The 15,132-nt window shown below is 39.3% G+C and overlaps 3 protein-coding genes across 3 annotated transcripts; 2 read left to right on the top strand and 1 right to left on the bottom strand.

Moving 5' to 3' along the window:
* The first annotated feature begins 1,685 nt into the window (after window positions 1-1,685).
* Window positions 1,686-4,890, top strand: LOC124633809 (juvenile hormone-binding protein-like). Its single transcript, XM_047169157.1, has 5 exons — window positions 1,686-1,793; window positions 2,113-2,341; window positions 3,700-3,827; window positions 4,259-4,408; window positions 4,708-4,890. Exons 1-5 carry the CDS (start codon window positions 1,736-1,738, stop codon window positions 4,869-4,871), a joined length of 729 nt encoding a protein of 242 aa, XP_047025113.1. The 5' UTR covers window positions 1,686-1,735; the 3' UTR covers window positions 4,872-4,890.
* An 835-nt stretch (window positions 4,891-5,725) lies between these two features.
* On the top strand, window positions 5,726-8,426 carry LOC124633810 (juvenile hormone-binding protein-like). Its single transcript, XM_047169158.1, has 5 exons — window positions 5,726-5,829; window positions 6,172-6,400; window positions 7,522-7,649; window positions 7,754-7,903; window positions 8,244-8,426. Exons 1-5 carry the CDS (start codon window positions 5,772-5,774, stop codon window positions 8,405-8,407), a joined length of 729 nt encoding a protein of 242 aa, XP_047025114.1. The 5' UTR covers window positions 5,726-5,771; the 3' UTR covers window positions 8,408-8,426.
* A 5,107-nt stretch (window positions 8,427-13,533) lies between these two features.
* Window positions 13,534-14,766, bottom strand: LOC124633606. The gene has a single exon (XM_047168876.1). It carries the CDS (start codon window positions 14,764-14,766, stop codon window positions 13,534-13,536), a length of 1,233 nt encoding a protein of 410 aa, XP_047024832.1.
* Window positions 14,767-15,132: the final 366 nt, after the last annotated feature.

The raw sequence follows: 15,132 nt of genomic DNA, 5'->3' as shown, positions 1-15,132 counted from the left end.
ATTATAGCTTTGAATCTTCTACAGTTCCCCGCGGTTTCACCCACCCATACATTCAACTGATACCTTCTGACTTAACAGTCGGCCCACAGTTGGCCCGATAGTCAGTTTTTTTTTAATAATGAAAGTTTTTAGCCTGTCTGATACCGGCCTGATCTAAAATACCTGATCGCTGTTATGTGCCTATTCTCATTAATTTTCGTAATGATTTATGAGCCGATCAAAAATCCGACTGCCAAGGATGTTCAATGACAGCCGGGACCTACAGTTTAACGTACCACCCGAAACACATTCTTTGGTATCTAAGATATACTTAGAAAGTACATACAAACTTACAAAAGTTGCATTGGTACTTGCCTGACCTGGAATCGAGCCCGCGCACTCATACATTAGAGGTTGGTTCTTTACCCACTAGGCTGACGACTTTATACGATACTCGTGAATACATTCACGATGGCTCCTCATGTTTTTATCAGAATCATAAAATGCAGTTTTTTTGTTTTTTTTTTCCTCCAAATAATATCTACCATTATCTTTATAGGGTTCCGCAGGTACATAACCTTTTTCTGTGGGAAATCATCAAATGACGCCTCCCGCTGTGGGTCAGACTCTTACTGACTAAAACTCACCATGCTCCTTCTTCAGCCGTTTATGTGCCAGGGCCACGGGTAAAGCGGTTGGACCCTATTACCTACTATTACATAACATTTTTTTACAGATCTATAGTTTTGTTGCGGCTGTGCCTAACTAAAAATATTAAGTACATAATACAAGGAGCGAAATATAATTTCCCCTCTAGTGATATTCCACATTCATTATATCAAGGTATTTTATTTTCGGTTTTTTCAGTAGGATGGTACGGAACCCATCGAGCGTGACTCCGACGGTTTTATTTAATTTGATTAACGTCATGATATCACAGCATATTTGCATACTTCGGATAACACAAGTTAACTCATATAAAAGCTTTTTTCACCGGAAAACGCTGCAAACGACAATGTGTCACGGACAACCTCTGTAAAACCGATTTTGCGTTGATAAGATTCCTCAGATATGCTAAGAATGTTTTGCATGAAGATCCAACAATTAATCAAAAGAATGCCTGCAGAAAATTCTTCTTTGATTAACCTTTATTTTAAAGACGTCAAAAATTATCAAATGACCCCTCCCGCTGTGGGTTAGCAGCGGTGAGGGAGTGTCAGACTCTTACTAACTAAAACCCGTCGTGTTCCGTCGTAGGCATTTTATGTACCAGGGCCGCGGTAACTCTTTCGAACAATCCCGCAGCTCCGGCAGGCCTTGGCCCTACTGGGCCCCGCTGGGGTTGCTGACATCTCTTTGAGGAGCGCGTGGAACATCGCGCGCCGCCGACACGGGTGTGTTGTCTATCTAGACATGAGCGATGAGCCGCCCGAACTCACCGCCCACAGACCCACGCCTACGGTGGCCGGGAGTCATCTCGCGACACCAGTATGTCTCACTTATTTTGCTAGCTACAAATTATCACCGTAATCGCCTTCTTAAAAACAATTTGAAGAAATCAAAATTCGAAGTTCAATGTAGCTAATTATCTCATTAGGTATGTTATAATTACATTACATCCAATGCTTCTCGATAACTCTGACCTCTGCTATCAAAAGCTTTAGTCACTTTAGCTTTTATATCAGTTTCTGTAAACAAAGGAAAGTATAAATATAAGTGGTCTCTGCTAATCTTAATTAATCATTAAGACTACAACATGGCAGTTTATAGGAGCTTGATATTGCTTGCGTTTGCGAGTTGTGTACTTTCAGAAGGTAAGTCTTTTCCTATTACATCTAAATAATGATTAATATTCATGGTTTACTTAATGAGAATTTATTTGTCCCTATACTTATCAGCCATCATGGTTTATCTTATATCGCTATTACGATCTCGATTTATCTTTATTGAATTCCCGAAACGTGTATTTCTGTAAAAAATACTTAGTATTTTTCTTATGAGAAATTCAGTCTACTGTAGATTTCTTTTCTTTTAAAACAAAACAGCGTAAACACTGAGAAGTGCTTAATTTCAGTCTAAATATTATGTCAACATTAAATCCTTATGCCTTATGCCCTAATTGTTCATTTGCAGAAGCTATCTTCACTGCAAGCAGTAAAAATGACATGAAATGTATGTGCAAGTCAACCGAAAGTTTTATGGCAAATACCTTCAATGGTTTGCCGGACTACAACATGAAGCCTACCGACCCTTTGATCATTCCTGAATTAAAAGTCGTAGTGGACGAAGGCTTGGGACTGGTCTTTGAATTCAAAAACATAAATATAACTGGACTGAAGAACCTACAGGTACAGGATTTCAAGTAAGTATCAGCGTTTTCTGGAATCTGTACTAATAATGAGTTGAAATTGGTAGAAATAACTGGGGTCATTTTAGAAACCACATTGACAAAAACTCATCATCCTGTCCTTGTCCCGATTTATCATTTTCCATACCTTTTTCTTCTTTTCTGACGTCATCTCTCTCTATGCACCCATAACAACTTTCACACACTTTCTATCCGTGGTTTCTTTACTAGTCTTCTTCCTCTTATTCATGCTCGAAAAATGATCTTACCTCACTGCGTTTTCATGAGTAATCTATACTAGTACATAGGTATAATAAAGAGGAAACATTTTTATGGCAACCACCATAATGATCCATCTTTACAACTGAGCTGAAAACCAACTAAAAGTTTGACGAATTTTAGAATCTACATTTGCGAATTTTCGCACGATTTTCGAACATTCGCATTCGTTAAACTTGCGAATGTTTCGAATCCCAAATAGTCCCATGTTTATCATCAGATTTAAGATCTGACCCTGACCTTGACAATGGACTCAAAATCGAGAAACTGATGAAAAGTTTAGGTATGCATAGTTTAAAAACATGGTACTCAGCTGTACGTTTGATAGTGTTTATCATTTCAACAGTTGAGCTGATGATGGAAACGAAAAAAAGTTGAGGGACCTCCGTGTTTGGGCTTATATTATTCCTATTGACGAGAACTTTCCATTAATGTGGATAGTGATATTTAAGTGAAATCACAGAAAAGCTACAAAACGATTTCTAAAAACACTAAACGCAACAAAACCCGGTGGGTGCAGTGGTCTAGAAGTGAGGAGCGAAATAAACATAGCTGTATCCTCTAGACACCAAATTCTTAACGTTTTTAGATTGCTTTTTTCAACTCGGTTTTTATTTTGTTTCATTTTTAGACGATTATTTAGTAACCTTTTTAAAGTAAATATCAAATCTTGAAAAAAAAAAACTTGGTAAATAATATACGTAAAATTTTTTTATGGTCCAAATCACCTAGTTGGAATTGAACCTAGCTGGTTAAAAAACTTAATATTCGCAATCGTGAATGTTTAAAGACAGTTGACATTGTTACATCACTAGTATGAATGAATACGCAGTGCCTATAGGCAATGGAAAAATCTAAATTCCGATAATCTTTATAAATAAGTCAAAGTCCATGAGCCCCGCTAAAAATAAATATTTATCCAAATTACGGCATACAGTATTATCATTTTATTATACCCACAAATCACCCTATACACGCTTTATCAAACAAAAACAAAAAATAAAGATGCAGTAAATTGACTTATTGATAGCACTAATTACCCGTTTCTGCTTCTTTATCAATTTTGATAACCTTTTTGCATAATTTATTTGCAGATTGGACACGGACAAGAAATTGATTGGTTTAAAATCGAAAGCTGTTTTGAATATCGTAACAGATAATGTCAAAATCGAACTTACCAAGCAGAACAAAGCTTTTAATGGTGCTTATTCAGCTTCAACAAGTAAGTTCAACAAACTTTTTCATACCTTTCTTCTATTTTCTAAAGCTAGAAAATAGGAGGTTAAGCCTGAAGATGTAAATTATATAGGGACGAAACAATCATTAAAATATTATTTTGTAATAATAATTTTTGTAATAATGTATTAAACGAAGAGCATTTGAATGAGTAAAGTTGAAGGTGATGATGATTAGGTATTAGAAAAAAATGCATTGACCAAATCCAATAACTAGCTCACAAGAGAATAAGATAAATAACTAAGTACCTTAGACTGAACTCAATAGTTTGACAAAACTAAGTGGATGACTATATTTTTTCTTAATATATTTCAAACAACAAGAAAAAGACTGTTGTAATCTTCATTAGCGCAAGATTTAGCTCCCTCTGGACACACACCATAAGAGTAATAATAATACTTACTTTTTATTCTACAGCTGCTTTGGGCCGCTCAGATTATGGCTACAGTTTTACCAAAAAAGATGGTAAAGAATTCTTCCTACTCGCTCCAGAGGTGCATGTTTGTGAAATCGTTGAAGAACCGAACGTGGTTCTCGGAGATGATTTACAAAAGGCTTTGGACAGTGGTAAGTAGCAAAAGTAAACATAAGTCACTAAAACAGTAATCATCATCTACCTGGCCTTTATTCGACTACGTTGGGGTTAGCTTCCAGTAGGGATAACCGGATGCAGCTGAGTACCAGTGATTTGCAAGGAGTGACTGCCTATCTGACCAGCTACCCGGGCAACCCAATATCCATCGCAGTCGTTACGGGTAGTATAATAAAAAGTAAAAACAGCTGGTCCCACAGTTTACAGAGTTTTTCGAAACATTATATGAGACTTTTTCTCTGCTAATATTCATTAATTGTGTTTGTTTGAACAGACCCCGATGCGCAGGCTTTGAAAGCTGAATACGAGGCTTACAAAGTGGCTCTACGCAAGAAGACGTTGTGCCGTATTATAGAAGACGCCTTCACAGTGATAATTAACAACTATAGAGAAGTGGCACAGCAATTCCCTAAAGAAGTTTTCGTAAGGGATATCTAATAAACTAATTAAACACGAAGATCCTTTTCATTTGACTACTAGTTTCCCTCTAGGCTTACTCCCGGTCTGTAGGAACTATTTTGTCGCTTTAGATAAAAAAGGCCCATAACCTTCCTCGATATATGGTCAAGCATAGGTTTGTAATCGATGAACATGATATTTTTTTGGTAGGTTGAAAGAACCAAGATTTCATTATTTCCCCTTTGGGCAAATAAGATGTTAGGTACTTCATAATTCAGATGGGCTCATAAAAGTCAGCTATTAAGACTAGAGAGAGCTCAAAGGAATGTGCTAAAAGTAATTAATTTCAAACCTCGTGGCTATCCTTCAGACATGATTCAGACTGCAATGTCTTAAGATCCATCGTCTACATGCATGCTATGAGATTGTTCAATAAGCAGCGTGTCAATCAGCGGCATACCTTCCTGTACATCCTTGCAGAACTGCCTTCGCAAGACAACCTTACATTATATATGAATTGTCATCTATCCTAGGTACAGATTGAGAGAAAGAGAAATACTTTAATCTGCGATTCACAAAATAAACCTTATCTTACATATAGATGACGATACACAAAGTCTTTAGTTATTCCATGAAACAACTCCTGACGTCATCTTTAGTAAAATGTGTATCTCTCAATTACTTTTCTACTAATTTGCTATCTACGAACTATCACCGCTATCACTGTCTTAAAGAACCATTTGCAATAAATCAATATTCGATGTTTTATCTAGCTAATTATCTAATTACGTTATAATTACATCCAATGCTACTCGATAACTCTGACCTCTGCTATCAAAAGCTTTAGTCACTTTAGCTTTAATATCAGTTTCTGTAAACAAAGGAAAGTATAAATATAAGTGGTCTCTGCTAATCTTAATTAATCATTAAGACTACAACATGGCAGTTTATAGGAGCTTGATATTGCTTGCGTTTGCGAGTTGTGTACTTTCAGAAGGTAAGTCTTTTCCTGTTACATCTAAATAATGATTAATATTAATGGTTTACTTAATGAGAATTTATTTGTCCCTATACTTATCAGCGGTCATGGTTTTTCTTGTAACACATATTTAATCGTTGTTACGATCTCGAATTCCCTTTATTGAATTCCCATAAAGTGTATTTCTATAAAAAATACTTAATATTTTTGTTATGGGAATTGTAGACTGAATTGCTTTTAAGATCAAACTGCAGAAACACTGACAAGTCTTACATTTTAGTTTTAATATTATGTAAATGTTTAATCCTTATGCTAACTTCTTTTCGTTTTACTGTATCTGTCGTGATTATTCACTTGCAGAATCTATTTTCACTGCATGCAGTAAAAATGACATTAAATGCTTGATCAAGTCAACCGAAAGTTTTATGGCAAACACCTTCAATGGTATGCCGGACAACAATATGAAGGCTACCGATCCTTTGATCATTCCTGAGTTAAAAGTCGTAATGGACGAAGATTTGGGACTGGCTTCTGAATTCAAAAACATAAACATAACTGGACTGAAGAACCTGAAGGTTACGGATTTCAAGTAAGTACCGAATCTTTACTAATGTCTCATGATTTGTCTAACATTTTCTCGAATCTGTACTAATAATGAGTTGATATAAGTAAATGGAACAACTGGGGTTATTTTAGAAACACCATTGAAAAAACTTATCATCTCTCAGCTGCCCTTGTCCCAATTTATAGTTTGGGGTCCGCGCAGCTCATTTTCCTCTTCCTTTCTGACGTCACCTCATGGACACTCTTTGCACCCATAACGTCTTTCACGCAATATCCAACCACTATTTCTTCTGTCGATGACATGAATAGGAAGGGAGTGAATGTCAGTATGACGAGTGACAGGGGAAAATGGACGAGGATTGCACCGACCCCAAGTAAAATTGGGAACAGGGCAGGAGGAAGAAGCAGATTTCTTCTGTCGTCTTCTTCCTCTATATCCTCATTCATGCTCGTACAGGTTTAGTTAGCTGTAGCATTTTTATGGCAAGTACCATAATTAACTATATTTCCGATTAAAGCTGAAAATTAACTAAAAGTTTTAAAATAAGTATGAATTAGTGATGTTACGAATTTTCATTCGCACAATTTCTTGCGTGTGTGATGTAGTGCTTATTTGTAACAAAGAAAATAGATTCAAAATGTTTGCTATAAAAAAATAAATATTCGCATTCCGAAGCGCGGTAGCAAACATTTTCATTTGGGAATAGTATTAATACACATCCTCCGAGCCTTTTTCCCAAACTATGTTGGGGTCGGCTTCCAGTCTAACCGGATTCAGCTGAGTACCAGTGCTTTACAAGAAGCGACTGCCTATCTGACCTCCTCAACCCAGTTACCCGGGCAACCCGATACCCCTTGGTTAGACTGGTGTCAGACTTACTGGCTTCTGACTACCCGTAACGACTGCCAAGGATGTTCAATGACAGCCGGGACCTACAGTTTAACGTGCCATCCGAAACACAGTCATTGGTGTCTAAGATATACTTAGAAAGTACATACAAACTTAGAAAAGTTGCAATGGTACTTGCCTGACCTGGAATCGAACCCGCGCCCACATACTCGAGAGGTTGGTTCTTTGCCCACTAGGCCACCACGACTCGTATAGTATTAATACACAGTGCCTATAATAATATAATATATTTGCAGATTGGACTCGGACAAGAAATTGATTGGTTTAAAAACGAAAGCTGTTTTGAATATCGTAGCAGATAATGTTAAAATCGAATTTACCAAGCGAAACAAAGCTTTTAATGGTGCTTATACAGCTTCAACAAGTAAGATCAACAAATCTTTGAATAACTTTTCATTAGCGATTAGATTTTGCTCCCTCTGTACACATAATAAGTGTATATAATAATTCTTACCTTTTATTTTACAGCTGCTTTGCTGAGCTCAGATTATGCCTACACTTTTACCAAAAAAGATGGTAAAGAATCCTTCCTACTCGCCCCAGAAGTGAATATTTGTGAAATCGTTGAAGAACCGAACGTGGTTCTCGGAGATGATTTACAAAAGGCTTTGGACAGTGGTAAGTAGAAAAGGTAAACATAAGTCACTAAATCAGTAATCATCATCTACCTGGCCTTTATCCGACTATGCTGGGGTTGGCTTCCAGTAAGGATAACTGGATGCAACTGAGTACCAGTGTTTTGCAAGGAGCGACTGCCTATCTGACCCACTCAGCCCAGCTACCCCGGCAGCCCAATACCCCTTGGTAAGTCTGGTTGGTGGTCAGACTTTCTGGCATCTGGTTACGGATAGTAAAATAAAAAGTAATGGCAGTCCGTCCCACAGTTTAAAGTGCCTTTCGAAACATTACATGAGACTTTTTCTCTGTTAATATTAATTAATTATGTTTGTTTGAACAGACCCCGATGCACAAGCTATGAAAGCTGAATACGAGTCTAAAAAGGTGGCTTTACGCAAGAAGACGTTGTGCAGTATTGTAAAAGATGCCTATACAGTCATAATTAACAACTATAGAGAAGTGGCACAGAAATACCCTAAAGAAGCTTTCATAACGGATGTCTAATAAATTAATTAAATACCAAGATATTTTTCATTTTACTGCTCGTTTCTCTCTAGGTTCGCGATCTTCAAGAACTACTCCATAAAGGACATTGTTCTGGCTCCATACATGTTCTGCCTAAGAACCGTTCGAATCGAAAGTGACTTATATAAACTCTTAAAATTATATGTAATCCTATGAAATAAGTTTCCACGAACGGACACTTCAGGAATAATTAAAATAATTACAAAAAAGTTAATACTTTGAGGTTACAAAAATACGGGGAGCAGTCCATTGTTGTATGCAACGAAGTATATCATTGTTTTCTAATACCAAAGAGCCTCCAGCAGATCCCCAATTTACACAATATAAACTATATTCTGCATCCATTGTTGTAATTATAATACAACTAAATTCGATCATAGACAGAGCAATATCCGAAAATGACAGGAAAATCCAGTCCTTTACACACAGCCGAGTCTACCAAGTATGCAATCTAATCGGAGTCCGTAATCAAGCCAAAGTTGTTTGAATAAAACCATGAAACGCATAGAAAATCACAAAAGAAACGATAGTCGCAAAGCAATCAAAAATTGAATGAAACACTGGATAAGGTATGAAGTGCACTGAGGAGGCGCCCGGGTGTCACCATTGTGCGGACAGCCCCGAGGACACGGTGGACCACACAGTCCAAGTGTGCCCCGCATGGGAAGGGCACCGCCGGGTCCTCGTCGAGGCTTTGGGCGGCGGCGACCTCTCGCGTCCGGCCCTGGTTCAGGCCATGGTCCGGGGCGAGAGGGAATGGGATGCCGTCGCCTCCTTCTGCGAAGCGGTCATGCTCGAGAAGGAGGAGGCGGAAAGCCAGAGAGTACGCACCTCTCATCCCGGCCGCCGCGCTGGACCAGGTAGACACCATGGGCGCCGGGTGTGGCGTGATGACTCCCGGCCACCGTAGGCGTGGGTCTGTGGGCGGTGAGTTCGGATGGCTCATCGTCCCTCTGTCTGCTTAGACGACAGACCCGTGTCGACGGCGCGCGTTGTTAAACGCGCTCCTCAAAGAGATGTCAGCAACCCCAGCGGGGCCCAGCAGGGCCAAGGCCTGCCGGGGCTGCGGGTTGTTCGAAAGAGATACCGCGGCCCTGGTACATGATGATGATGATGATGACCCCAGACCGATTTCGGTCACGGCGACTGCCTCAACTCCGTACAGATAATTGTCGCTGGTGTGCTCGCATATGACTACAGTAGCCAATCTTCTTTGAGAAGGTCCGCGCACATTGCGGACATGTGAGCACACCATTATCATAATTGTAACTGATTGCCGCGGGTGGTCGGGCTTTCAGTTCGTCGCGTCTAGAATCAAGCTCTGACCGACGACGCTCCTCAAAGTCAGAAACTTTGTTTCTAACTAGAGCTCTCCAATCAGGCCGTTGGGCTGCTAGCCCTTCCCATTGCGAAGGCTCAATGTCACATTTTTTCATGTGACGTTTTTGCACATCTTTATATCGGAGGAACTGTCCGCCCTGCTTTCGTTTGCCCTCCTTTAGTTCGGAATAAAAGATGCGCTTAGCCACTCGCTCCTCCGCCATACGTGACACGTGACCGCACCATCTAAGCTGTCGCCGCATAAGGTAAGCCTCAATGCCACCGACATTGGCTCGTCGCAGCACTTCGGTGTTTCGCACACGATCAGACCATCGGATCTTAAGTATTTTACGTAGACATTTGAGGTGGAATTGGTCTAGTGTGCGGATATGCCGGCGGTACACAGTCCACGTTTCAGCAGAGTATAAAGCTTGGGTTTCCTAGGAAAGCGGTGCCGTCATATAGCGGCCGTCATATTACGGACGCAAATATACGGTCGTCTTTACGGTGATGACATGCGGAAAGTTCCACGGCCGTTTTAACACACCGTCATAAACTTTTTGTTAGTTGTATCATACTTACTAACCTGTTTTATTTAATATTTCTCAAATTTCACGACACCAATTCTGTTTCAGTTGACTTTTTCTATAATCTTTATTTTTTATATTATATATTGCTTCGTGGTTACGAACGAAATCTATTAAAATTTCGTCGTCCTCGCTGCTCTAAGAGTTGTAACTAATTTTTGACGTTGTTCCGAAAAAAAAAACATAAATACGTATTAAAAAAGCTTCACCGCTTTCAATAAAACGTTCACCAAACTATCTGACACCGTCAAGACGGCCGTCATGCAAATGGCGGCACCGCTTTTTGAAGTTACGGTGTCAGTTACCGCTCTCTAGGAAACTGCCCCATTTTGTTTACATAGACAACGTTCTGGTGACGTCTTTCACCGCTGTATTACGGCCGCTATATGACGGCACCGCTTTCCTAGGAAACCAAAGCTTAAGATGTTAGGCAATACTATTGCCATACAAACCGATATTTTTGTAGCCAGTTTAAGATCATGGGAACGGAAGACCTTGGCATCCAGCTTGCCGAATGCTGCGGCAGCAGCACCGATTCTGCTGTTGATCTCTACATCAAGGTCGCACTTCGATGTTAATGTGCTCCCCAAATAACGGAATTTATCGACCTGCTTTAACGAGTCCTCACCGAGTCTTATAGTCAGTGTCTCGTGACCGTTATTGTCCAAGGACATAACCTCCGTCTTCTTGACACTGATCTTCAGGCCAAATTTTTGACAAACCTCGTGAAAATTGGACATCAATTGTTGCAGGCTTTCTGGGGATTCCGCCACGAAACACAGATCGTCAGCATACATGATCTCGGTGATCAGGGCATACGATACTTTAGTGCGTGCCTTAAACCTGGCTAGATTGAAAAGATTGCCGTCGGTGCGGAAACGGATGCAAACTCCATCGGATGACAATTGTAAGGCATCGCGTACTACGACTGCAAAGTACAACGTGAACAGTGTAGGTGCAAGCACGCACCCTTGCTTCACCCCACAGGTAACGGGAAAGAAGTCTGACTGATCGTCATCGACAGCGACACAGCACTCCATGCCATCATGCAGGAGTCTCAGAAGCCTTACAAATTTATCCGTGCATCCTAACTTATTCAGTACTATCCAGAGGGCTTCTCGAGGCACACTGTCAAAAGCCTTCTCAAGGTCAACGAAGCACAGGTATAGCTGTCGCCCCTGTTCACGGCTCTTTTCTTGTAGTTGACGCAATGAAAAAATCGCCTCACAAGTACCACGGTCAGGTCGGAAGCCAAACTGGGTTTCCGGCAAAATCTTTTCAGATAGGGTCATTAGGCGGTTCAGTAATACTCTAGCAAAGACTTTCCCAGGGACTGATAAAAGAGAAATACCGCGGTAGGAGTTGCAGTCAGAACGGTCGCCTTTGTTTTTGTATAAAGCACAGATGCGAGAGACTTTGAAATCTGCTGGAATACGTTCCGTTTCCCACAAATGGACAAAAAGTTCATAGATGGCGGAATGCAACTCGTCACCACCATATTTGATCAATTCTCCCGGTAAAGAGTCCATGCCTGCAGCGCGTTTGTTTGGCTGTTGTTTAATAGCAAGAACAATTTCGTTACGTGACAGTGGCTGATCCAGCAGATTTGCTACAGGTAATTGAGGTATCGAACTGATGTATTCTAGATCTGCTGATCGATCACAATTAAGCAAAGAACAAAAGGCTCTGCCCACCGCTTTAAAATGGCGTCTTTGGATTCTAGAAGGTCATTACCGTCATTGGACTTTAAAGGAACCTTCAGCGAATTTTTCGTACCAATCAGTTTTCGAACCTCACCGTAGAACATGGCTCTTAATGTCATCAGATTGGATGTCCTGGGCATGACGTTAAACTGCCTTGCATTCGACATGTACAATCGAATGTATTATTGCGGTTCTCTCCCGCGTTGTACAAAAAGTCTGCTTCGGCGAGGAAGGCAACCCACAGCAGATATGTGGCGGGCTTGGCGGACTCGGCGTAGCAGCACGGCATTTGTGGAAGGCCTAGGGCGACGGTAGAGAGCGTATAGTTACCGTCGGCCAGACACATCATCCAAACTCTCCTCTAGTCGTAGCGGTTTTCCGTTCCACTAGGGATAGGAGGGAGAGGACGAGTGTGTGCATCTGTGTTTGCGCGAACACTTATGCACCTTAATATTTCCTGCGCACCTGACTGCAAAGCACAAAGGGACAAAGCCTGATTCGCATCAAACCAGACCTCTCTACCTCAACCCATCGCCACGGGACTTAGCTGTAATCGGAGTCCATTTTCGGAAGCAGTCAGGTGTGCAGGAAATATTAAGGTGCATAAAAGGCCTATGACGGAACACGACGGTTTTTAGTCAGTAAGAGTCTGACACTCCCTCACCGCTGGTAACCCACAGCAGCGGGAGGGGTCATTTGATGATTTTTGACGTCGTTAAAAAAAAAGGTATGAAGTACACCAGTGTTGCCAATTACGAAAACTATAATACTCGAACGCCAAGCTAGAAATTCGCTTAAAAAATATAGAATACTAGTCTTTTTTTCTAGCTAGTCAATTTACGTATTTAAATGAATAAAGTGTTATCAACTAATTTAATAACCAACTTCAAAAAGGAGGAGGTTCTCAATTCGATTCGTATTTACAAAAATCGCGAAAACTTCTGAAACTGGCAACACTGGCTGACGGAAAACATTATATACGGCATCAAGTTGTGACCCAACTTTTTATGTGGAATTTATTAATTTGAAGTGTCCGTGAAATACTCCAATATGTTTAAAACGATATAAGAATAAATGAAAATTATGGAATAATTTATATTCACATGGGTTCTTAGGCCAAAATTGAACAATGTCCTTTAGATACAAAGATGCCCATAACCTTCCTCAATAAATATAAGTATGGGTGTGTAATTGAAGAACATGATATTTTTTCGGTAGGTTTAAAGAACCTGTTATTATTAGTAGTAGTTAATACGATCATCATCATAATTCAGGTGCTCTCATAAAACTATTAAAATTAGGGAGAGCTCAACGGTAAGGTAATGACTACCCTACACATAATGCTGTATTATAATATTTATAATGTAATGTCTTAACTGTTAGGAAATTATGTCTTAAGGTCCATCGTCTTCAAGCACTCTATGATCTCGTTCAATAAGCAGCTTGTCAGTCAACCCTTCCTAAGCGTCCTGTTTTAACAATCAACATTTACCATTCAAAAGAACTTAAATACTTGAATGAGAACAATCAAGTAAGTTGTAGCCACAGTTATAAAGCTTAGAGTCAGCGAAATGTCCACTGAAAACATATCGTAAATATGGATACGCAACGGCCACGTCTCCACGAGTTGCATGAACGCTTTAGCTTGATCTCTCATTGTCGTCGGCAGATCATAGTTCATGATGATTTTGTTCACAAGAATTTTTGTTTCGTTGCGCGCGTAAAGAAATCGTTCACACGTAATCAACTTCATAGCTATGAACGATATCCAAGTACAGCAGGACACTGTTACGTTAATTAAAACACCCAATTTTGAAGATATTGGTGCTCGGTACATTATCAGACAGGTCCACATCATGTCAATCATAGTTATGAAGGTGTTCATTAGTATCGTGAGAATTTGCATGTTGAATATTTCGTTAACCTTGGAACAAATTTGTCCGATCATGACATAAATCTTCGCTAGATTACGTATTTTAGTGTTGTTCTCTCTGACTTGTCCAATAAAAGTGAAATTTTCAATTATTCCTCTTTTGAATTCTATTGTAAGGGCTGTTGCAGCTTTCTTCGCTTGATCATCAACAAATGTTTTCAAATAGTTGTTTACCATATTCAGTCTGCCCTTTAGTAAGCCAACGTATATACAAAAGGCTGCAATTTCCAGTCTTTGCACAAAATCAAGGAATCCAGCAGTTATTGCCCATGAAATATGTACAGTAAGGAAATCAGTAATATTGACAAGTATCTGGGTTGTTATAACTAAAGCCAGGTATACGTTCGTATCCAAGCTGGATTTTTTGTAAAAATTACTAAGATTTTCGACTTTCAACATGGTGTCTACCTTGGCAAGCATACTAATAATGCAAATATTGGATGTATTGCAAGTGAAAGTACTTGACGCACCAGCAAAGAACTGAAGGAACATAAATATAATGCAAATTAAGTTCATAAATTTATAGGAGGTAACATTGTCAACACTAGGAAGATCTAAGTCGTACGCAGCAAATGAAAAGAACCACACAAAATTTATGGTTATGACGAAAATGGATATCGATTTCATTCTCCAATTAGGTCGGCCTAGTTTCTCATTTAAAAGAGCAAATCTGAATATTCCAACGAAATATTCAATTTTAATTATAATCTTTAGAGTGTTAAAAATTTGCTCTTCATCTGTTCTTGTGTTTCTGTTTCTATAAGAGGGTATCTTTTCTTCTAGTTGAAATTCCATTTTGTTAATATTTTTTGACTATACTAGGACAATTTATATTCAAGTGTTTGTCCAAAGTTGTGTACGAGGATGATCTAATTCTTATCGACTTTTAGCTTTTCTCCAATTTATTTTATGGTGTTTACCTTATCCATAATCTAAATAGGTTATATTATTATGACGATTGTATTTAGTGTACATACATCAATAATAGTAAGCGATCATTTTGAAAAGTTAAGGAACTTGGCAACTTTTAGCTTTTCTCCAATTTATTTTATGGTGTTTACCTTATCCATAATCTAAATAGGTTATATTATTATGACGATTGTATTTAGTGTACATACATCAATAATAGTAAGCGATCATTTTGAAAAGTTAAGGAACTTG

The sequence above is a fragment of the Helicoverpa zea genome, chromosome 10 (genome assembly GCF_022581195.2).
Source record: "Helicoverpa zea isolate HzStark_Cry1AcR chromosome 10, ilHelZeax1.1, whole genome shotgun sequence".
Classification (NCBI taxonomy): Eukaryota; Metazoa; Arthropoda; class Insecta; order Lepidoptera; family Noctuidae; genus Helicoverpa; species Helicoverpa zea.
This window is presented reverse-complemented; position numbering and strand designations above follow the sequence as displayed.